This window comes from Sebastes fasciatus, chromosome 2, assembly GCF_043250625.1.
Source record: "Sebastes fasciatus isolate fSebFas1 chromosome 2, fSebFas1.pri, whole genome shotgun sequence".
In the NCBI taxonomy this organism is placed as follows: Eukaryota; Metazoa; Chordata; class Actinopteri; order Perciformes; family Sebastidae; genus Sebastes; species Sebastes fasciatus.
Window position 1 is genome coordinate 7,492,408 of NC_133796.1, and position 25,686 is coordinate 7,518,093.

General features: G+C 41.0%; 1 protein-coding gene across 4 annotated transcripts in view; it reads right to left on the bottom strand.

The window, feature by feature from the left end:
• Positions 1 to 11,359: 11,359 nt before the first annotated feature.
• Positions 11,360 to 25,686, bottom strand: part of mtss1lb (MTSS I-BAR domain containing 2b) — a 91,171-nt gene continuing 76,844 nt past the window's right edge. For all 4 annotated transcript variants that reach the window (XM_074660411.1, XM_074660391.1, XM_074660402.1 and 1 more), the window contains 2 exons: positions 24,754 to 24,919; positions 11,360 to 20,955 (listed from right to left, as the gene is read on the bottom strand). In XM_074660411.1, the coding sequence (XP_074516512.1) occupies positions 20,069 to 20,955; positions 24,754 to 24,919 (1,053 nt within the window). In that variant the 3' untranslated portion in view covers positions 11,360 to 20,068. The remainder of the gene's footprint in view (positions 20,956 to 24,753; positions 24,920 to 25,686) is intronic.

Genomic DNA, 25,686 nt, shown 5'->3' on the forward strand with positions numbered 1-25,686 from the left:
ATTTTTGGGTTGATACCATTTGTTACACAGATTTAGTGCTAAATTTAATAATTTTTTACCACTTGAGAATTAATAAAAAGTTACCAATAAACCCTCCAAAATACCAAATTTAGACACCAAGACCTTCAGGAACACAGTAGAAAAAGCCATGTGATTTGGGATCGAAAACCTTTGACATTTTGAGATATCTGCAATTTTTCGGCAATTTGATGGCAAGCACTTCTGTTCTGGGAACTGCTCAGAAACCACCTTATTGTCTATCAACCTAGGACAGCCGTCCATCCTCTGAATGCTCTAGGTCTCTAGTTTGTGGTTGTAAAGTTTCATGAAGCTGTGATTATCATAGAGGTCACCACAGGTCATTTTATACAATGAGGTCAAGTTTCCAAAAATGGTCTCACTACAATGAAATGGCTCCTATGGAGACTAACATCATCACACATGAATACAGTTGGACTCATTGGATCCACAAGAGTCTCAGCTTTACAGTGATATCCTGTTTATGTAATTCATAGACTGTTTAGGGACTGCAGTATGCAGAAATATTCAAACACATTATTTTAGAATAGGCGAAAATAACACATTTATTATTTATTACATTTATTATTTAGCCTCTTAGGTTTTCTAGTTTCATATGATATCTGTGTCTTCACTCTATCCCTAAAACTGAACCTACTAGAGCCTCTGAAAGACAGTAAAGTCAGTCGGGATCATGGTTCTCAGAGGGTTGTAATGGTGGTAATTGCTCAGAACAGTAACATTGTTAAATATAAGTCCTACAGTGGAAGAAACATCAGCGGTCAGACGATGAGACAGATTGTAGATAAAGCCCCCCAAGATAGTCAAACTGATCTGGAAGAGAAAAACAAAGACAGACTCAAAGCCACAAAGATAAAATCCAAACTGTAATAAACCCCTAGTTTTCCTTTAAGCTTAAAGCGCAACTGAAGTAGACAAATATATGTTTCTCATACAGAGTCTGACAGTGCTGGTTAGGCTGATGAAAGTGGAGTCTCTCAAGCTGACCCTGAGATGTCCTACCAAGGCCACCATACATGGGACTCCAGTTAGAATATTCCAGTTTTAGTCTATCACTGAACACTAGACAGCTTATATTCTGTTATAATTTATGCATGCGTCTGTGTTTGTTGTCATCTCTCAGTGTTACTTTTCACAGACGTAGTTTCTCGTCGTATTGTTTTGTGTCATTCACTCTGTTGTGGACATGCTGCAAGAGCATACAGCACGTAATTTACTAAGACAGACAGGTTTTTCCTCCGTCAAAACTTCTCTTCTCGAGGCCACTCGGTATGCAGATGAAGACGCTCTTGATGGTTTTTGCTGTGAGCGGAGGTATTCTGTGATTCCTGATCTGGCTTTCAGCAGCTGACGCCTGAAGCCTGACAGCCGCGTTAGGATATGATGAGAGCCACAAAATGCAGAGAAGACCGACATTCTTCTGTCATCCACTCACACGCTAAAACTCCAGACATCCTTTTCATCTCCAGCAACCTTGCTTTGTTATTCTCTCCGCTGATTCTTCCCTTTCTCTTCCCCCCACGCACTCCCTCTATTTTCAATAATATATACATTTAAACATGAGATCTGCCTGATTCATTGTGAGGTCTCACAGTAGGCCACACATCAGTGTGATAATCAAAACATGTCACTCTGTAGCCTTGTTGCTCCATGATTAGAATTTTATTTCATCACAAGCAAAATGATCACTCTTTATTTTCCTCTTTTCTCTCCTCTGCCTCACTCTCTCTCTCTCTCTGTTTCTTTTTATCCATGTATCATCATGCTGTGTCCAGACAAACTTTTTTTCTTAATAAAAGTTCTTGAATGGATGTTTTAAGAGGTTGGTGTCTCCACTGTTTAATGGTTGATATGCATCACAGTATCTTATATTAAAATTAACAATCACTAACAAAGACCACGGCAATAAAGATATGGGTTTAGAATAGTTAATTACATATAGAAGATGGAGGGGAGCCATGATGATGTGGGAGGGATGAATTAAGGGTCCGGAAAGAGGATGAGGGATGAGGGTTGAGGGATGAAGGGTAAGGTATGAATGGATGAGGGTCGATGGATGAAGTGATGAAGGGTAAGGGATGAGGGGATGAAGGGTTGTGGGTAGAGGGAAGGAGGGGTAAGGGGAAGAGGGATGAGGGGAGGAAACAGGGTTGTTTATTGGCTGAACATCGGTATCAGCCGATATACAACTTGTTGACTGCCATCAGGCTATCGGCAAATAAGATGACATTTGTAGATGGCAGTGGCTGATGTTTATCTGTTGCAGAGTGCAGCAGCACGTCGGGGCCACCGCATTGTAGTCCCACGACGGTGCCGTGAGTCCATCAGCGAAGTCTGCTCCCCCACGGCATTTTGCCGTTACTAGTCCACTAGTTATATCGTGGATGGCGTCGTTCTCTCCAACCGACAAAAAAATAAAAATAAAAAATGCTAAAATGGGTCGCCAAATATACTTGGTCGGCCGTTAATATGGGTGGCCTGCCCAAGTAAAGAAACTGCTTATTTTTCGCAATGACATTTAATTTATATTTCACAAAAAAAATATTCTTGTTGGGTTATGCAAGTACTGAAACATTGTCATTGAGTAGATAGTTGCATAGCAGCCAGAAAGGCTTTTGAAGCAGTTTATTTAAAACAAGAATATTTTTCATGTGAAAGGAGGTTAAAGGTTGAAGGTTTTTTTAAAAGTTAAAGGTTGTTTCATAAATGTGGATGATTGAATTTGTGCTCATTCAAATACAGTGCAATTAAATTAATGACTTTAAAACAGCTCAGTTATTTTCTTATCATGAAGATGTCTTGAAGATGTTTCTCCTTGTGCCAAAGGGGATAAAATAAAAAAACATAATGAACAAAAACAATGACTATCGGTCAAATTGTTATTCTAAATAATCGATATCGGTCCAGAATTTCACAGTACCTAACACAGTTGGCAAGAAAGAAAGAATGAAGCCAATTTCAGCGACAGTGCCAAGATGGTATTGGATAAAGAGAAGCAATCTATGAAAATGTATGATCGTCTCTAGAAGCCGGATTCATATCCAGATCTATCAGATTACACAATTGATAATATATGCGGCTGCATGCTCTCACAGTCAGATACAGAGGGTCTCCCAATACCAAATTACCAAGGGAACCCAACCAGAGGCAGGATATAAGCAATGAACACTGCAAATGGAATACCAATAACTGGCGTTTAATGTGTAAAGAGTATGGACTGATAAGATCGTTGAACCATTGTGTGCATGCCCCATGAGCAGCCAGTCATCTTCTTTTTTCATTTATGTATCCCTCTGTACAGCACTTCTTCTGTGAGACTGGGCTGTACAGATAAACTTTAACTTACAGTGGTACATTTGTTACATCTCATCCATCAAATCACCCATTTGTACTGCACCATCCAGAACTCGGTGGTCTCTTCTATCTGTGACCGAAATCTGTATCAGCTTTCATATGATCTGAAAAACAGCTGGGACGGATGTGTACTGATAGACAGACTCCAATAAAACTGTAACAGTTGGTAATAAATACAAATCAGGTGATGCGGCTACATACCTGTAAATATGATATATCGTTGTCTTTATTGTGTCTATTGATTTACACAGCTTGTACTTTATCATTCTCTGCTCGCTGTGATAACCAGCTTCTTGCCCCACATTCAGAAGCAGCTGCTCTACAGCTTGGCATTTTTGACACAGTAGACCTAGTTACAGTACATGCCCTTTTTCCAAATGAGCACTTAGACAGTCCGCTCCGCTCCGCATCGTGCCTAACAACGCCTCTTAGCCGTTCCGCTCTCGTGGCTTATTGCTTAAATATACTGGAAAATCAGTAACGTAAGGAGAAATATTGAAGTGCCAGTGGCTTATGTTCAGACTGGACTTGGTGAAGATGGAGGTACTGTATTGTGTGTGGGTGGTGATTATGGCTGAAAGGTGCACGGACGAAATAGACTAAACTCTGCCGGGCCCAGCTCTGCCTCGGCAACCAGCAGCACCCAGGTAACATTACTGCTAATTTCCAAGAACGGAACATTTTCTGTGCCATTTTCTAATGTGGGTCTACTGTAAAAGCCCCGATACACCCGTACTCCATCCACACAGGTTTTTTCACTTATCCTTTTCTCATTAGACTACTTCTCACATAATTCCCAGCAAAGCTCCACCCAGCTTCCACCTGACTGGAGGTATAATCAGCAGGTTAATTGAAACACCTGTTTGGGACTTTATTTAATTACTTGACCTGACATTGTTTAATCAAAGTGTATTCATAATTTGATGTGGTTATACTAACTAAATGCATTTACTCAAGTACTGAACTTAAAGTTACCACATGGAACTTTTTTAACTGGTTATGAAACCAAAATTTAAGGGGGAACTACGCCCATTTTTTTCTTTCCAACGTGACTGCGTCATCGGCTGTCCTCGGGGTTCCCCACACACAACAGGATATCCGATTGTAAATGTTTAATATTACGATTTGAGATCGGTGGAGCCAGGATGGACATTGGAGCCGATCAGGTATGTAAAAAACACTCTTAATACCACAGGAATATCTGGAAAGATAATCTTTAGAACCATCGAAAAATTGGGGCTTTGCTGACCATCGTCGAGAGTTGGGCCCAAAATCGGCTTGAGTCTAGTGTAGTGTGTACCCGGCATTATTAGTTAACTGACCCATATTTCAGAAAAGGCTTTTCAATATTAGTTTTTCTCATTAATAATGTTAATAATAATAATAATAGTTTATTGTTGGATTGTGGCACAGCAGGAGGTAAAATGCTTCTGCTCAACAACCTGGAAAATTGGTGTTTCTTTAATAATTATAAAATCATTAGTGTGACTAATGATGTGTGACGCCATGTGGAATTTGCCTTTTTACTCATGGACACAGGGCACACTCTGTACACCCCAGTGCATGAAATTATACACAACCAATGCTACTTTGTTCACCAGAACAAATGAAGGGGGGGTGAAGGTCCAGAGTATTGAATATGACTGTAATCATGTTGAATGATGTCAGCGGGTTTCCTCACTTCACATGTTGCGTGTACATTTTAAAAAGCCGGAAACCTCCGTAGCATTATTCATGAGTCCTTTCCTCCAGTTTGATCCTCACTGTCATTGTGCGGTGTGTCAGATAAAGGGGCGCCTTTAAACCTCCTTTTATCTTTCATCAAAGAGACTAAATGGACATCACACACCTACTGCACCATCTCTAGAACAATGAGGTGTGTGAGAAGGAGGCAGAAGGCGTTTATTTACATTGCACACATATTTCACACACTGTGCCCTTCAAAGTGCAAAATCAAAACATAATGTGAATAGCTAAATGCAGAGTGGAAGATAAATAGATAAATAATAAACACACAAGTTACAATTTTTAAGAAAAATGTAGCATTAAATATAATATCTTTCTGCCTTGATTAAAAAGTAGCAACCGTTACCGAGTGTCAGATGTTACAACCATGTGTAACTAAATGCTCACTCACCACGTTTTATCTTAGCCAGTCTCTGATGACCGAGCGAGTTCACATTGCAAAAGCAGCTATGAGATGTATTTCTGCCCTAAACCAGTGGGTAAACATTCAGCACTATTTTATAATCAGTTCAGTGATGCATTTAAAGCACAACTGTGTGCAGCTGTAGCTGTCTAACAGGCTTTTTTTTATTTGGGAAGAACTGAGAAGTAGAAGATGAAACTTTCTGGAGATAAAGGCAAGAATATGTTTTTCAAAGACTTATTTAGACATGAATCCTTAAAGTCGTATCATCTATTTGCTGCACTCTCGTCCGTGCAGGAACCGCCTTTCCTCTCTGACATTGTAGTCGGTACTGTGGACTAATCTACAGCAATACACAGGAAGGCCACTATAGAAGAAGAAAGTAGGCCAGTAACTGTATGTTGACACTGTACAACATGTGTGTTGTTTTCTACTTGCTTCCTTGTTTTTCTCGTCTTTATAAATATGTTGGTTTTCTGATTATCGGTGTGTTTTTTGAAAGAGACGGAAGAGGAAGTGACTGGGTTGAGGGTCCCACTGTACATCGATTCAACCGTCAACATGGAGATTCACGCAGTTGGTGCAGCTGGAGGCTTATGGGAGTGTGTTAGCAGAGGCCAGCAGAGAACCATGCAACGGCCCTAAAATCTCTATGCCATACATTTACACTGCCATCAAAATGTTAAAAACACATAAACCATACCCTTTCGGTACAACAAACATACCGCTAATTATAAACGTAGCAGGTCGTCGTGTAAACAACTGCATTCCTTCACAACACAAAAACAAACAAAAATACAAATACTCACAACCCTGTCTCCTACAAAGTGAAGTTCCCAAACAACTAAACTGCATTCTCAGTTACGATTCAAGTGAAACATATTTTCTCCCGGATTACGGTTGGTGCCATGCCATTGTTTCAACGGTCCATTATTCTGAAACCCCAACAGTGAAAAAATGTGTCCCATTGGACCGAAAACCCATTTGTCCAACAGCCCGCTATCTTGAAAACAAACTCCCATTGTTCTGAAGCCTATTGCTCTGAAAATACAAACTCTCCCTGCAACAAACAGAAGCACATGGCTAATAATTATGCAAAATTCTGAGCAAAGCCCTGACAGTGTTTTTCCTACAATGGCAAAGGTATGACCAGCCCTATTCTGTCTCTGATTGGCTTACCCTGATATTCTTACACTAGCTAATATCACTCTTTGTGCCTAAACCTAAACAACCAACGAAGACAACAAGTAATAAGACACAGATTGGGAAGGTCTGATGACATTCTGCATAGTAATTAGCAATGTGCTTCTGTTTGTTGTATGGAGAGTGTGTATTTTCGTAGTGATGGGCCTATTGGGGTTTCGGAATAATGGGTCGTCGGAACAATGAGCAGTCCCCTTAAGGTTGCAGATTTAAACACGTGGTTAACATTGTAATTTTAAACAAAATAAAAAAGAACACAACAAAACTACGTGGTTAGGTTTAGTGAAAACATCATGGTTGGGCTCAAAATAAGTACGTTTGTGACGTTATTTAAGTTAAGTACATAAATTAAGATAAGTCAACATTGAGTTTTGGTTTCACACGGGACACAAACAGCGGCCTGCTCGGTAGAAGTCCTGTGTTGACCCATCCACTCTGACCTCCGCCCTATGCGGACTTCCATGGACTATGATTATATGTCAAAAACAAACGTAATCCGGGAGAAAATAGGTTTTCCCTCGAAATGTAATTGTCAACAGTTTCATTGTATGGGTGCATTATTTTTAGGAGACCAGGTTCCCTAGATCATGGGTTGCTCTAGAATACTGCTCAAAAGCTATACGGTCCCTCTGATGTTAGTACTGCTGGTGTTGGGTGTCAAAAGACATTAAAACACAAGGACACCCTCACTACGGCAGCTGCCACTAAACCATTGTGATCATAAAACATAATGAAACAAAAGTCAATATTTGGTGGATTTGGTCTATTTGCCCCCTGATTACATTATATCATCTGTCACATAAACACTGAACCACATTCCCCAAGCAGGCTTAGGGACGTTCGCTTGGCACGGTGCTGGTAGTTTCAGGATAAGCCACAGTGGTCATGTATAATGAAGAAATATAGTAACAGTCTGGCTCTTTTTGTCAGAATGCATGCGGGGAGCAGAGACTCAGAAGCAGAGAACACCGGGTAATTTCCAAAAGGCAAAGTCTTTACTCAAAACAGGCCGGTCAGAAGAGCAGTCCAACAGGCAAACAGTATCAGACAAGGGGCAGGCGGGGATCCAAAAACCAGGAGGCAAAGTAAGAGGTCAATATAGCAAAAAGGACCAAACACTAGGAGTTGCAGGAAAGAGATGAACACACGAGGATGAACAAAGACAATCTGGTAGGGGAACACTGAAAGCAAGGGAGTATATATAAACAGGTTTGACTAATGGAAAAATCAGGGGCAGGTGAGTAATTGGGCGCAGGTGAGTATAAGCCGGGGGGCGGGGAAGACACACAGAGGAAGGAACTGAAATGACAGGAGAGGTTTCAAAATAAAACGAAACAAAATTAAACAACAACATCATGGTAACACTTCCTTTTACAGATCCGCAAATATAACGCTAATTAGGTGATAATTAGCAAGTAACCTATTTGAAATTTCTTTGGAAGTACTGCCGAATTACCCCAATATTTACCTCAAAATTTATCGAAAATTCTTTATTATAAACATTACTTAATAATTATATGCTAAAATAGCATATAATGGTTAAAATAGGGCCCTCAGGCTTGAGAAGCGGCTGCTCTTCATCGGAGGTGGAAAACTAATTGAAGACACTTCTGATCAGGCACAAATCTCACCATTGTGTGACTTATTGTCTACACAAATGTAACCTGGTAGCTAATGTAATGGTTCAGGGATTTTTTAAAGAAATTTCAAATAAGTTATTTGCTAATTATCATCTATTAGACATTTTAGATGATAATTAGCATTTTTCCTGAAAATGTATTGAATTAATTACCAGCTATTGTCAAATAGCGGAATATAATTATTAAATAATGTTTATAATAAAGTTCTTTTTGATAAATTTTGAGTTCAATATTGGGGTAATTTGGCAGTAATTCCAAAGAAATTTCAAATAGGTTACTTGCTAATTATCACCTCATTGCCATGAACATTACAGACCTGTAAAATGAAGTGGTACTGACATCATCATTCAGCTCTTGTTGGTTTTGTATCTTCAGGAGATTTTCTGATAAAAAAAAAAAAAGTTAAGAGACAAAGAGTTGTGGTATGCACTCACTTCAAGCCTTTATTCATCAACAAACGCAATTATCGCAGGTTCGTCTGGAGGACATTTTGGCATATTCAGACACTTATAATTTCCTTTTCTGTGACAAGTGCGTAAGTGTCATCGGCGTAGGCATGGTATTCAACTTTTTTTTCTTTGCAAAACTTGTATCTATAAAAGTATGTAAAGGTTGGAGAGAAAAAAAAAAGGAAAAAAGACACGGCCTGGAATTTAAACCTTGGGGAACTTCATATGCCACTTTGTCTGTGTGCTGCAATTCAATCGAGTCTTTTCAGTGTGTCATTCAGCAGCTCGCTGCTAGTGGTGCTAGTATCGAGCCTCGCCATTTAAACATTTAATTAGAGTAGCAGCATGAGAAGGACAGAGAGGCAGAGAGAGACACACTCCCACTCACTTCTTTACTGTCTCTGCCGAGCGCGCACACACACACACACACACACACAAAAGACAGTACATCAGGCTTACAGTCTCAAGCTGCTGCGAGTTTGAATGAAGCGTGCCTGTCTCAGATTAATTGTGGCCCACTTATTTTTAATTAAAGTTTTTTTGTGTGTCGTTCCATGCTGGTAACGTGGGAGTAGGTGTTAAGTAAAAGACGTCTGTCCTTGCTCCGTCAGTGTGGTTTTAATCAAGACAGGCTGATGAGAGTTCAGTTCAGTTAACCAATAGACTATTCAATAGTTCTCAAGAGATGATGGCCTTGACCTTTTATTGTTGGAAGCTGAACATAAATCTTCAGAAGTAGATATAGAATTTACATAATGAAAATTAGTCTGCCAGGTTGTATGGATGAAGTGCTACTTCATGCTTGAAAATAAATATTTTAGTGGCTCTTTAACTCCTTTTGTATGAAGTTTTGGTATTTTTCTAACATTTACTCATCTAATACTGTGTTCACACTGTAAGCTCACAAATTAAAGAAAGTGTATCCTGGCTGCTTTGCTGGCATATCTGCATGGCGATGGCCCGTCTGTGTATAAGCAGCAGCATGTTGTATCATCACTGCTCCGTCTGCTTCTGTAAGTTACAGGTCTTGGGCGCCCCCTACCAGCACACAATACAACACATCTCATTTCTCCTCTCTCTCTCTCCTCATTTCCACCTTTGTGAGCACTCTACAACTCTTTGTCATGGGCAATGACCTGGAAAAAAGGCAAATGAATTGAAGTGCACACTCAGCATTCACTTAGGGAAACTGTGATGTCCACTAAGGTGTGAACAGGACCTGGTTTACTGTCTCTATTATTGTCATCTCAACCCGCCTCTGTATAGTAGGTTACTTCTAATGTATAATTGAACAGGGCTTTTCCAACACTCTGTGTCTCTTATCACAGTGACTACGTTTTGCTATTAAAGCTAGGGTTGGTAATGTTCTTTAAAAAATTGTTTTGTTATATTAGTTGAAATTCTCATTACATCCCGACAGCAATCCATAAATGAAATGCTCTGACAAAAAAAAAAAAAAAAATCATTCAATCATTGTATTCGGGTCAAATGCAATGATTGGACAGACTACCTGCCTACCTACGTGCACTCTGCCCGTGCAGTCATTGCACATCATTGGAGTCTTCCACACGCTGCTAGCTTGACAGCTGAGTATTAACAATCACAGATGTATATACGTAGATACCGCATTGGCCGCTTCAGCCCGTTGCTGCGATATGTCAGCGTCGTCGCCATATTGGGGAGGTCAGGACTGGCCTGGATAAAAAGCACTATAACGTTTTATTCATTTCTCAACCAATTTCATTTTTATTTTCAAAGATTTATGATCTACGATGGAGCTGAAAAAGAAAGTTTTGTCTCCAGATACTTAAAATCTCAATACTAGGCTATAATCGCTACAAGACGCTCATAAGACTGTGGACACACACTCATTCATTCAGACCATTTAGATTTCTCTTGTACGTTTCTGTATCATCTAAATGTACATATGGTATTTTGTAGTATTTCTTTAATAGTTATGATGATAATATTCATTTTTAGAATCTATGGCGACCTACAGGTAACATGACTGATCAGGAAACTGGAAACAACCACCCTTGTACTAAATCTGTCACAGCAATTTTCATTTCACCAAATTGTTATTTAGTAAAAAATAAAGCAATTAATTCCTTTATAAATATATTATTGATTTATTTTTGCATCGGTTTGTCATCACTGACCCAGTGTCATGTCTTTATTTACTGCTACAACATTAAGAACACTGTGTAAACAAGTGCTTTTTTATTTACAATATTTGATTTAATATAATATTGTTGCTGATGAAATTGCAGCTATGCTGTTATATAATCTCTTCATCACAGAACCTTCGCTGTTAAAGTATCATGCTGTTATTAAATCTTAGGTTCATTGGCTACAGTTAGCCTTTCTGAACCCTACTGACCTTCAGAAGGCATGCAGACAATCCACTGACCCATATTCATTCACTTCTCTCAGCCCACACTATCTCCTGAATTGTGCGGGCTGGCTCAGGACCTATTTACCTCGCTTCTTTCTCAATTACAAAAGACCCGCTACACACAGCAGCGCACAGTTTAAGTACAACTTTTATTAATACTGGAATCATCACAGTGCGTTTTGTTACATTAGCAGTGACTAAAGTTAACAAAAAAGGGTCAATTTTACAAAAAGGAAGACGGAAAAAAGAAAACCGTATCATCAGCGACAGAGGCAAAACAACCTTGGAAATCAACTCACAATAAATTAAAGAAGAAGAAGAAGAGGGGAGAGAAAGAGGAGAGAAAGACAAGACCACAGTGCCTGCAGGGCTACGCGGGAGGGAGGAGAGGATTAAGAGATGGGTTTGTACAGAAACATAAAGCAGATGTTGTCACAATGTTCTCCTTTGAACAAAATTGCCCCATAGAAATTATATCAACGTCTCGATGGTGAGCTGTGGAGAGATTTCATGGTAGAGTTCATTTGGAGGCTGGAGAGGAAGAAGAAGAGACAGAGAGCGAGCGAGCGAGCGAGAGAGCGAGCGACACCACTGAGAGTATTGACGGTGAGACATTCAGTTCAGTTACAGTGGCACCAGGAGGCCACTTTGGCCCCTCTGTTCTGCATGGCTGCATGACAGGAAGTTGCGACGTGTTTCATCATGATCCCCCGGAGGACTTTAGCGGACCATCATGTAGAATCTACCTTAGTCATGTTTTCTTCAGACGAGTGTGTGTGCGAGTGTGTGTGTAGTGGGTTTCTTCAGTATTAGACAGCAGGAAGGATTCGACAGATTGCGTGTGGGAGGTGGGAGGGAGGAACAGTAGGGGTCTTAACCAAGTGTCCTTGTGCAACACGCATGCACACATTCATGCACACATACACATTCATTATAACCTGGGCAGATGGCTAAAGGAGTGGGTTGTACATACATGCAAATTCACAATACTTATCATAAACACAACACAAGTTGCCCTTAAATGGCCATCACGGGGGTCATTCTTATTTGAATCGGTCCGATAAAGATCTTCAGTGTGTTTGGCATTTTTAAATCTTATTGAAGACACACAGTAAGTATATTTGGAGGCAATAAAAGTTATGAAGGGAAGCATTCCACACCACAAATAAAGGCTGCTATCCACAACATTTCCACATAGATTTGTAACGGTGTGTTCACGCTGCGAGCAAATGCTCACAGTGGAAGTCTGCCAATTTCCTATAAATCTGAGTAACCAGGGAAACTCAGCCGAGGAGCGGACGGTCAACAAGTTTACTGGCTGAGAGGAGTTGGCCATAGCTGAACGTTCAGCTCAACACTCAACAGGCAGCCCGAGCTTCTGTTTTACCTTACTTTTAATTCATCCTGTCAGATCTGGCAACAGAAAAATGACAAGTATTGAATGCTCAAACCTTCCTTGATCTCTATAACGTTATTGTAAAAACGTCTACAGAAGGAATAGCTCAAACCGTGGTTGGAGAATTGCCGATTACTGGAGCAGTAATGTGTGTTTTTACTGGCTTGCAAGGAATGTTATGCAAGATATGGATTTAGTATCACATCCTGAGCAGTGCCAAAATTTAGTACAGAGAGAACAGTGGAATCAAAAGCAGAACCATGGCTACATGGGTTGATAAGTTTCTGTACTATGAAAATGCAGATGCATTTTGAGCGCTTTTACAATACCCCCTATATGTTGAAAACTTTGACTTTTAAAGTGATTTGATAATGTATAGTATTAAATTAAGACTTTGACATATAATCTTGTTTTTAATGTCTACTTAAAGGAACAGTGTGATAGCATTTCCCCCTATCCATTGGCAGAATTGGAACATAATAACAATACATGTTTTCTTTAGTGTAGAATCACCGGAATATAAGAACCATTGTGTTTTCGTTAGCTTAGAATGAGCTGTTTATATCTACAAACAGATCATCTTCACAAGGTCGTGAAATTCGCAATTTGCGGAATCTGATCTGAGACTTGCAAAAACGTAGAAAATCTATTGCGAGACTCGCTGCCCGACGACCTACCCACACCTTAACTATTTGAGGTCAATACCTAAACTTAACAATTTCGAGTTTCCCCAGTTTGCTGGTTCCCTTCTAGACCCTACCGCTTCACAGAGCCGCCGTAGTTCTCTTACACGATTGGCAGAAGTTGGTTGCAATCTGCAACTTCACCACTAGATGCCACCAAATCCTACACACTGCATCATTAAAATAAGATTTTTTCCTCTTACTTATGAAAAGTTAAATTAATGGGCAATGAAACAAACTTTTGCTCGGTTCAATAGACTCAGGATTTTCTTCTACAGCCTTGATTGGTCTGGTTTTACCGATAACTAATAGATTCATTTTATTTTATTGACATTGCTAAGCCAGTTTTTTTACTTTACAATTCTTCCCATCTTGTGCTAACGTTCCATTACATCTTAGCATTTAGCATTATGCTGTAATTGTCACTTATGGTCACAGTGGCAGTTGTCCATCAAAAGTTGCCTAGTCTCCCTTTGAATGCTTTTTTTTTATTTTAGCCAGTTTATCTCAATTTAACAGAATCACCAACACTCTATATTGATTAAGATACAGTGTGTCGATGGATTTACCAACCCTGTGCTTTAAACCCCGGCAGATTTCTTGTAATGGCAATGTGCATGATGGATTACTGCTCACTCTTGCGTGCTTAGGTTTCTTGGTTAGAAGCTCACCAAGTAACCATCAAAGTAATATAAGCTGCCTGTGAGATGATGCCAACAAGATGATCAAAATTCATTAAAATGTAATCTAGCACTGAGATGGAGTGTCAGACATCCAGCTGCTTGCCTTGAAACCAGCTCACGTTACTGCGTACAGCGGGGAGACGTTTACCCTGGCTAATGCTTCCAGCCCTTCTTGGAACAACACACCCCAGACTCATAACGATACCACCCGTTAGCCATTACCACACACACACTGACATCTGAACCGTGGCACACATGCATACCGACATACAGACACACACACACACAAGGGGAGAGGAGAGGGAAGAGAGTGAAGGGGGGATGAACAGAGAGAGAGAGAGAGAGGCAGAGCTGTGCTCATATTGACTGTGGTGTAAATAAAGGCTTCATCAGAATTATGTTTCATTAGCTTTGATGGGCTGCGAGGCACAATGAGACCGAGTACAGCCGATGGGACTCTCATCATGACAAGCGGCGTTTTCTAACTTGTCAGCTAGACGGCATCCCTGGGTGTACTGCGCCAGTGGATGGAGGTGAGAAGAGAGGAGGATAGAGATAGAGAGGAAAAAGAAGAGAGGGATACATTGGTGTAAAAAAAAGTCTCCATACATATACGTGAGTGTTGAAACACAAATTTGAATGTTGTCTAAATGGTAGATTTTGTAGGCCTACACCTCTAGGCTTTTCAGACAATGGTGCTGTTGAGTGTTTACGTCTCAATCCTACTGTAAGTTAAGTTAAAGGAATAGCTCAACATTTTGGAAAATTAGCTTTTTAGCAGGAGTTATTTGTTTTCTTTCTTCCTAAAGTCTTGTCACGGAGACTCCAGGAAGTCATTGCACATCAGCGCATTAACTCCCCGTAAAACCACAATGGGTCGTTTTTACTCCTCTTAATTTGTGCGAATTACGCAAACAAATATTTTGTGTTAATTAGTTATGAGATGGACTATATAAAGTGGCAATAGACAAGTTTTTAACTTTTCCTCCCATAGCGTTTCCAAGTGGTATTATTGTTGGCGCCACTGTCGCAAAGTCAACCGCAGCGCTATACATTTTCCGATCGACAACACAGAACACAACAGTGGCACTCCAGATACCCAAATGTATGTTTTTCATGAGATGTCCCCTTTAAAGCAAAAAACTTGTTTATTGCCACTTTAATTTTGGACAAAGCTAGGCTAGCTGGTTCCCTGTGCTTCCAGTTTTTATGCTAAGCTAAGCTAGCCATCTGCATGCAGATATTTCCCAAAATGTCAAACACTTATTTTAACATTTGACCGTGAGCTCATATTAGTCATAGGTACATACCTAATACTCAACCGCACTATTAAGTCTGTCGGGCTACCTGTATGTAAAGAGACACAGCATTTTCTGTTATTATTTCAACTTTGAATCAAGTGTGCATACTGTATGTTACTGCCTGTAACTTGAAAGAAATGTACCATGTTCCACGTTTGTACTAATATAGATGTCTAGCTCACACGCTAGCCTTGCTTGGCAACAAGACAGCTTATAGCAAAAGAAATTAAAATATCACTGAAAGTTCAGCTGGGATATTTTTAACCTTTTAACTCAATAAATGTATGAAATGAATGTTAAAATTTTACTTTTTACAGAACTAGTTCATTTTGGACATGCTGTACAGTAGTTAGGACTGTGTAGTTTTCTCAGTTGAGGAAGAAGGGATTGTTTTGTGTGTATGTCCTATGATGTGTGTGTACGCACGCATGCCTGCACGCATGTAAATCTGGCTGTATGTATGTATGTTCCTACAGGGTGTCCTGTTTTCATTGTAGCCCCTGCTCTGCCAACGTGCCGGTAGGCCTACTTCTACCCACATACAGTACACATACACTCGTAAAAATGGGCATATTGACACATCTGTAGCAGAGTAGTTATTTCAGCTTGTTCAGACAGTTAGTTCAGTACACAGTTAATTCAGCATGTTAAAAAAAAGACATTATTGTTTAGTTAGATAACTTTTTGTGCTGTTAACAGGGCATTTTAAAGGAAAATAGCAGTGTTGTCTGTTACTCTCATCTCACACTCATCCTATAGCCAGTGTGTGCAGTTTGGTCTCACATCCGATGTGAAAACCCGACAATGTTGTCCTGCATGGTCTTGTCCTGAGTTGTTATCCATCATTTGGAATTAAGCAGCGTTTCTGTCCTGCAGGGCGTTATAAACCCTTTAATCAAGCAATAACTTACTTTAGATAACTGGCAGTGAATTCAGTTTGCACTGGAATTAATAAACATACAGCACATACACATTCAGACTAGTGGAATCGGCTCTCGCAGTGTCCTCGGACGTATAGTAAAGGGTGTCTAAACTCCAAATCATACCATCAGAGCCATATCTTTTAGATGGGGGAATACAGGTATCCTAGAGTGGACAAAACAGTGGTATTTTCCTTTAACATACCTACACTGGAACATCATTGTGAATGTACGTACATGCACGCTATCTCTGTATTGCTTTCCTACTGTTTAAACTTCATTCAGTTGTACAAGAACAAAGTTCTGACATTGCAATGGGTCAACCGAGTCAAACATGTACAGTTCGATGTCCCCCTTCACCTTGCAGTACATTCAGCATACGTACGTATATTCGTGTACAGTGTGACCTCGACGGGCGGTCTTACACAAACTCTTCAGATGAACATTTTCTCACCCAAAATGTTTTTTTTTTGGGGGGGCGATGGAGTCCAAGCCCGCTGCTCTCCCTTTCCACCCTCTCACCCAGTCAGATTCAGCTGATACAACACACAGCATCCACATGTGACATCACACATACAGTAGTCCCCTCGGACAAATAAAATATAATAAATCGTCCCCTTGCCGAAGCACTGTTTCAAAGTTCAACAAAAAAAAAGTGCTGGCAGAGGGTGACGATGTTTAAAAAATTGCAAACATTCTCCTCTCTATCTCTTTAAATTAAATCATAATTTTCTTTTTAAACGGCCACAAATATGTTTAAAACAGTGCTCAGAAATACGTCAACAAAAAGGGGCTTGTTAAGAGATGACCAGCTATGTTCAGGTCACTGCTAGAAGAGCGCACAGACATGTTGATGAAGTTCAACCAGCCAAACAAGGACACACTCACTCTCGGCCCACGCATCCTACATCCATATGTTACACAGCGTAACAAGTGGAGTTTTGTTTCTTCTTGTTGTTTTTTTACATTAATTAAAAGTAAGACTAAATATTCAAACAATACTGCAGAATGAAAAAAAAAAAAAAATACTGAAACTGAATATTCCATGTCATATTTTCTAACAAACCTTTATACCAAATCTGTGCGCCTGATTCTCATTTACAAGTACAGCACATACAGTACATATTGTATGAAGAGGCAGTGAAATGCTCATTCCACACATATCTCCCTCTCTCTGTCCACTTCAACAGTCTAATTTAAAACCGCCTGCTTCTTTGTCATCAGCGAGCGCATTAAACAGGCTTCACCTTTTTCACACATCTTAATGTCCATAAATAGTCCTTTCATACAGCCGTGTCCTGAGCTCCACTGGGTTAGTTGCACTGACTGAACTGAGCTGAACCCTGTTGGGGTAGCATTCACACAACACTCGGTAAAAGAAGTTGATTACTGGAACTACATTGACTTTCTGTGACTGAATACACGTGTTCCCATGTGTTCACAATGTCCATAGTACAGCGCCTGACTTCCGCTTTTGCTCCTGTGATAATTACTAGTCGTCTACTTTAGTCCTTCTTTCGGTGATCGACCATGTGAATAGATGATAAAACCTACTGGTGGGTGTAGCAGGCCCCTACTGACCCACATCTATGAGGCTGATAACCACTGTTAACGCCCAGTCCTATCCTCAACTGAAGGCCTGGGCACAGACAAAGCTACTAACACTGTGCAACCAACGTGTTCTCTCAATGGTTTTCATCATTTTTTGCCTCCTATGGTAACATTATTGCTACTATAATCCACTGTACTCTGTGTTTTGTTTTTGAAACTCGAGATTTTTGAAGTAAGTTTTATAAAGGAGGAAAGTTTTAACTGGAGTCAAAGACTGTTGTTCAGCGATGTTCAAGGTTTAACTCCGTTTTCTCATAATGCAAAAAATATACAGTATTTATAGGTAAGAATGTATTTGCAGATAAGCTGGTGAGCTGATATGTATTTGCACATGAACATGAGTGAAGACTACTTTCTTATATACAGTATTTTGGACAATGGAAATACAGTCCCACTGCATTCAATGTTGAAAACTAAACAGTGAATTTATGCCACGCAAATATATATCCAATGAACATAATATACATGTGCAAATATATTTCAAGTCCATTGTTGATGTAAGTGTTGTTGAACCCAAATTACAAATAAACACATTTTCTTGCATACTTTACGACTATAAAATATGTTTGCCACCAACCAACCCTTTAAAGCCTGTATGCAAAAGTAGTCCGACCTATCAGTGCAGTGTATTTTTTTGCATTATGTGTTCAGATACCAGTGCAACCACATCATAAAAAGCTTCACAATCCACAGCAGGAGATGGCTTGTAGAACCCTGAAGAGCCCTGACGTCCAATCCATTTTTAGACAAATATTTTTTGCTCTACTTCCTCATCCCTTCTCTCATTTGACCAATCACTCCAATTCCACCAGTCTGTATCACTTCCTCTTTGTCCCTCCCTGTCTTCTACTTCTTCCACTTCTACGAATTAAATAATGTCCTCCCCTCTTATTGGCAACCATCTCTCTCACGTTCACTCTCCCTACCATACAGTATGACTACAGCAACACCTAGTGGCTATTGTACATACTCTACCACCTATATCAAAGTGCTTTACAGTTTGTTTTTTTTGTAATCCATTTCCTCCACCAGAAAGAGACAGGGACAGGGAGAGAGACGCACGCCAAAAAAAAGCGGCTAGGCTATGAATTCACAGTCGATGTGTAATTTTAGCATTCCTGATGATTGCCTGAATGTGACAAAGGAGAACCTGCAAATCCTCCAATCGATCCTCTTCTTGGAAACAAGAAAATAAAACACATTTATTGCTCCATTTCTGATTTAACATTTTTTTTTTCTCTCTGGTTCTAGAAAATATATATGAATATATCTATACGCCTGGATTACTTCTCGCAACTTCTCGTACAGTTGTAACAAGGTAAATGACGTCACGATAGAAACAAGAAAATACACGTATACGACACACAGGAGAAAAGCCCTGCCCTCGTTGGGTAACCAGCTGTCCTGCAGCAGAGCTCTACCCACCCCCCTCACACGCACACACACACACACACGCACAGTCAATCACATGTGCACTCACATTTCACATTTGCCCACATGCATACACATGAATGCACGCACACACTAACACACACAGAGAGAGAGGGGAAGGGGGCACTAGCACGGTTCAATGCCAACACTATTTTTTTTAAAGACTCTTTTACATTAGGATGAACCAGAGGAACCCTCTGGCTTGTTAGCTCCCCGTGCTAATACCAAAGCTTCAGTTCAGTGGGCAAATAAGTACAGTATGTTGCTGCTGAGACAGCCAATCCAGCTGGTCACATGGCACTCTGACCCCTCTCTCTCTCGCCCCCCACAGGGCCCTCCTTCAGTCCTCAGTCCTTCATCTGGGATTAGACAGTCGGGTTAGTTGGAGGAGAGGATGGGGAAAGGGTGTAAATTGACAAACAGAACCCAGTCTTTCTCTCTTTCTTTGCCACTTTTTTTTTAATCTTATCTGTAGTCTTTTTGTCCCTGGGTGAAGGTGTAGAGAAGACAAACATGCGTCCAACACACACTAGTTATAGTGGCCTGCTAGGAGCCTGTCAATATTCACTTTTAATTGTCAGCATGAGTTAACATTATTAATGTTATTATTATCATTATATTATATATCATTTACTCTAATGGTGTCTTTAAACTTATTTTTTTTGTGTATGTTTTCATTCATCTTCTTGTTATATTATAGCTTTCCCTACATAGTTAAGTGTTTGTGTATGTACTAGGCGGTTGGGTTGCACCACACCAACACCTGACTCCCTATTGGCTGACAAGTATCATCCTCTTCCTGCTTCTGCTCCAATCACAAGATGCGTGGCGCCGAGCGGTCGTTGGAGACCGTCTTGCGAAGGCGGACTCCTCTCCTGATGGTGGTCAACATATCACCGGTCCCTACCGCACCCTCTGTCCCTAACTGATCGTCGGCGATGCCAGTTGGTGGCAGGGCCGGGTCGTCGGGGAGGGTGGGGAAAGGAAACTGCCCCTCACCGAGGGCGTGCGCGCTGGCCACCAACTCGCCGATCTTCTCCACTAGACTATGCCGATTGGCCGCGATCATCTGATCCTCCTCTGATCCGGCCCCTGAGCCAGTTCCCATTGCGAGGCCTCCGTGCTGCTGCGCGTAGACCTCTAACGCCGCCCCCGACCCCCAGGCGGTGTTAGGCAGGCTGAGGCGCTTCGGTGACGCCTTCACGTAATCGAGCGATCCCTGTGCGTCCTCGACTCCAGTGTAGAACACGCACTCCTCACTGCCCACGCGCACAGGGACGCCACCCGAGTGCCCTCCACCCGCGTAACCGCCGCCAGCTGCGCCAGGTGAATGCGAGTCTCCGGGAACAGTGGGTGTCTTGACAGGCACAATGGGTGGTCGGATGGGGATAGGCCCCGCATTGGACAGTGTGCGCCTCACGCCCGGTTTGGTAGACGGAGTTCGGCGGATGGTGGCGGTGCCTGGAGTACCTGACCCGCCTCCACCCGCCCCACCAGGTTGTCCTGGTATCAAATGACCCCCGGGACCAAGAACCCCGGTGGGTAGGCCGGCTGTGCTCGCTGGCCTCTTCGTCTGGATCATGCGACGGTAGTTCTGGGCGATGTTAGAGTGGCGAGGAATGGTGGAGGACTTGTCGAACTCTGTCTGTCCATCTGGGCCTTCAGCATCACCGTTCACTGAGTAGCAGTCATAATCTGAACCTGATGATGGGGGGGAAAGGGAGAAAAGAGACGAGTGATTGAGGAGAGAATGCCATCACAAAGGAAAGAGAGGAAAGACAACGAACTGTGGTCACCTAACACAGGGATAGCAACATCATTTGGGAAGGGTATTTGGATAAAGGAAGCCCAAAACTGACAGACAGCATTATGGTGCAGGAACAGATTTAATATTATTCAATTTTATCTTTATATTGTCATCTCCCAGCTGCTGTCAAGGAAACTGTCAGAGCTGTCATATAGTGCGCCAGCTGCTTGGATGATTAAATGGATTATTCACTTTGTTTGATTGTGGTAACCAAAGACAGGGGTTCTAGTGGAAGTGATAAAGTCAAGATTCTGCAAAGTTTGTAAATATTGATATTTCACTTAAAAAAAAAAAAATCATGAAACCATCCTTTGACAGGTTGGCTTTTCTGAGATTTCACAAAATATAAGAAGATGAATCCGGCCAGGAGAAAAATAATAAATGTGGGCTCCTTAGGATGAACAAGATTCAACCACCCATGAGAGCTACAAACAGAGCTAGCCAAAAGTAACATTTTATTAATTAGCTATCTCATAAATGTTAAATTGTTTTTAAAATGTGCTCAGGTTCAACTTGTGCTGTTTCAAGAAAAATTGGTCCATGCGACAGTGACCCAATCAGCTAATTCCAGCAGCAACAATAACGTTAATCAAGACTTTGAAGATGGATCTCGTAACTTAAACTGTAATACAGTTATTCCCTGTTTTACGCTATATGTTAGCATCACTTTTTCCATCAGATAGCATATGATGAGTAGCGTTAGCTGTTGGGCATCTCGAAAAAGTTTACTTGTCTCCTCGGTGGACTTCACTTCCACTGTCTCACACCACGCTGGCATCTCATGTTCTGCACATCCTCCTGACACCACAGTGCCACTCAGTTCACACACAGTGGGAGGACCATGCATGACATGATCATGATTACTGCAACACGGCCGGCGAAAAAGATGTGCATGATAAGATGACTGAGTGCGATGAGATTGGCTACTTCATGCTTCAAAACCACTCAGGTGCTTTTCTTCTACACTGGTATAGCCCTTGACACATTTAACATCCTTGTGTCAACGCTGGAACGATATGCTTGCAATGAATTTACAATGTCTGTGCTTATGAAATAAGCTTTTACAAAACCCACAAAAACCTTGATTCAAGAGAATGATACAGCCACCATCATCATCATCATCAGGACTTGCACAGAGCCATGGTTCTTGGACATTTACAACAGTGCCCTTGTGAGTAATGTTCATGCCCTGTTCTTTCAGTTGGTGGCAAGCTCTGACTTTATTTTCTTTAACATGAAAGGAGGAGTATATGTCCTCACACAGAACAACATATTCTGATGCAACGCTTCGTATGATATCTTAGGAAAAAGTGATTCCTCCTTTTTTGTTTGTTTTGGAAACAAAACTACTTAGTTAGGTTTAGGAAAAGATCGACTTGATTGGGATTCGGCAACACATCTACTTAGTTAGGTTTAGGAAAAGATGGACCTAGTTAGGATAAGGCAACACATCTACTTAGTTAGGTTTAGGAAAATATTGACTTGGTTAGGATTAGGCAACAAAACTACTTAGTTAAGTTTGGGAAAAGGTAGTGGTTTAGCTTAAAATAAGTGGTGTAAGCTTAACCCTTAAAGTACGTAAGTTACGTGACAAATAAATCAACATTGACTTTTCGAATGCTGGTCTCCTGAAAAAAAGTCTGTTATTTTTAGACCCAACACATCCACCCCGACCTCCTTTATACGCGGCGTTCGCCCCTCTTTACATGTCCTGGTTGACAATTACTTGAATTACACACAAATTGATTTTGTGGGATATACACAAATTACAGTGCATTACTTTTCGTAGGTATAGCTACGAACAGTGTTTGAGAACAGCCTGCATAGAAATGTGTCACTTCTTATGGCTGCATGTACAGGAACTTTTTTTTACAGAGCTTGCTGTAAGTCTGATTTTCCTACAATTGTGACACAAATCAGATGCACTTTGCTCTCTTGTTTCCAATTCTAGCTGAGCTGCTTGTGCATCACAAACTTCAACATACGCCTGGTAGAATGTCTTGCATGAGTCAGAGCTGAGATCATAACTGCAAGGTCTGGTTGAAAAATCTTGTCATCACCCACATCGTTTGTCCTGCTAAGTGTTTCCGATGGTGAGGCATTATAGCAATTTTCTGGTAAGGTGTTCTTGAGGACAAAGAGTGGTTGAATGGGAGCTTTGTCCACACTGTCTCTGAAGTCTTTGTGTGACAGACGATGGGGTGTGTTTGGGACTGATTGTTGTCGACAGTATTGTTGTTCTGCCTTATGGTACTGAAGTGAATCTGACTCAGACATTTAGGATCAAGGTTCTTTAATGTCCCTGCATTCCACCAGCGATGCTCATCTGTACATGCAAGCCCTGTCTGTCAAACCCGTCTCACTCCCAACTCGTCAAATACAGCAGCTTGGTCAGTGGCCTTACGCTTCAACAACACTCTAGGTTCCCTTCTAGTGTCAGTTTTGGACTCAGGGAAGGCAAGTCAACTTTTTACTCATTGCATGCATAGTGTCTTTTCAAAATAAACTTCTGTGTTCACAGGAAATTTACTTGGTTATGTTTAGGCAACAAAACTACTTGGTTAGGTTTAGGAAAGCATCTTGGTTGGGGTTAATATAAATATTTTTTTTTACGAAAAATAACTAGGCTTGTTACATAACTGCCGTTAGAAAGTCTGAAAGTTAAGTAGCAAAACTACGTTAATATAAGTCAACGTTCACTTGGTTTCACATTGGGCATGAACAGCGTTCTCCTGGGTGGAAAGTCCATGTTTGTTTGACCCGTCCTTCCTCCCCTCCCACTGGCCCTACACAGACTTTCTCAATATTTAATCCACTTCAGTTGCTCTGACCATCTGACTGTGGGATTTACATTGGAGTTAGTTGGTGTGTCAAACACAGATACTAAAGGGTGCCTCGATGTGTCATTATTGGACGTCGAGGGCCACTGACCAAGCGGCGGTACTTGACGCGTTGGGAGTGAGAACGGGTTGGTCTTTCCACTGACCACCGCATTTTACACCTGCAATGATGACATTAATAGTATCTTCATCACTTCTCCTCTTACTATTGACATCATTTTTGGCAATAAAAGCCCAATTAATTAGTGTATTTGTATGCGAGGAGACAGTTGGGTTTATGGATACCTTCAGAATAGCTGCTGCATGACTACATGACTTCACTAACCCGGCAATGCATGAGCAGCCCACTGTCTCCACGACTCCTCTCTCCCTAAGCATCACCCACGCCATATGTTTAGCTTGATTGGCACTCTGTCTGGGCTCTACTGCTGCCTTCAGAAATATAAAGTGTTTCTTGAACAGTACTTTACCTACTTTGTCACTATGCAGGTAGGTATATACTTATGTGCTCTGCTTCCTCTTCCTCTTCTTAGTCATCGACACCTCCAGAAAAAAGTACTTTTACAAAGTAATTAACGATGTTGATGTAGCTAACATCCATTGCTTTGTGTCACCCACTCCGTCAGAAGTGACGGGTGAGGCATTGTTACTGTACAGAACTGTCCTCATGACTTTTTTAAACATCTGTACTCTGTATAAACCTTTGGCCATTTGTACTAAAACTCGGCTTTTACAGCGACAATTACAGCAACTCATATGTAAAGACAACAGTAAGAGGAAAATAGGCCTCCGCTATGAATAATGGGTAAACTCGTAAAGTCAAGTAAGGTGGATAGCAGATTAAAGTTTCACCTTGCGAAGGAATTGTGTCCTCGGAGCAGGAAGGGGTTGTGGTCTCTGTGCTGTAGCCACTGGAGTACTGCAGGGAGTCTCTGTTGCTTTTCTGCTGATCCATACTCAGGCCTCTGGTCAGCACCATGGCCAGGTCACTGGCTGCTGGAGAAACCTCCTCTCCATGCTGAGGACGTACAGACAATGGTGTTTATTCAAACTCAGGGGAATTATATCTTCCTTTTGTTGATCATATGTGGGATGTGTAAGAAATGTTTTGTGTTGTCCTCAACTGAAAACAAAGTAGTGAAAAAGCAAAACTGTACCACCAGCTCTTGGCTGGATTTGCCTCCCTTTCGTTCAGGGTGTTCTTTACTTTCCTTGATACACATCTTGATCTAATATGAACTGAACCCAGTACATAATGTACATTACTGTACATGCAAGCACATATCAGTCCACTCTTTAATTCATTAGATTTTATTATTTTGTTCAGTTACTTTACTGGATATGTTGTTTTCAACCAACCTTTGTATGTCTCCATATTGTCTCCAGTGGTTAATTAGTATGTAATAATCCCTTCATTAAACCTACCCTTAGTGGGCTAATATGTGCTCGTACACAGTCATGTGGAATAAGACTACTAATAGGTTTTGGTTAATTGTGGGTCACACCCTGAGGGAGGCCAGTGTACTGGCGTATTTTTATAATGTGCAAGCCCGTATTTATTAAAGATTTTTTTTTATTTGCAAGCCCTACTCATGAGGGCATATTATTTAAAAGAAAATATTATATTTAAATATTATTAGTATATGCAGTGGCATAAATATCGACGGTGCAACCGGTGCACCGGGGCTCAGAAGCTGTCAGGGGCCCAAAAATCATCTTCCTACACCGTTTCCCCACTGAATCCATTATATGCACTTCTGTCGTCTTGTAAACAAACTACACAGG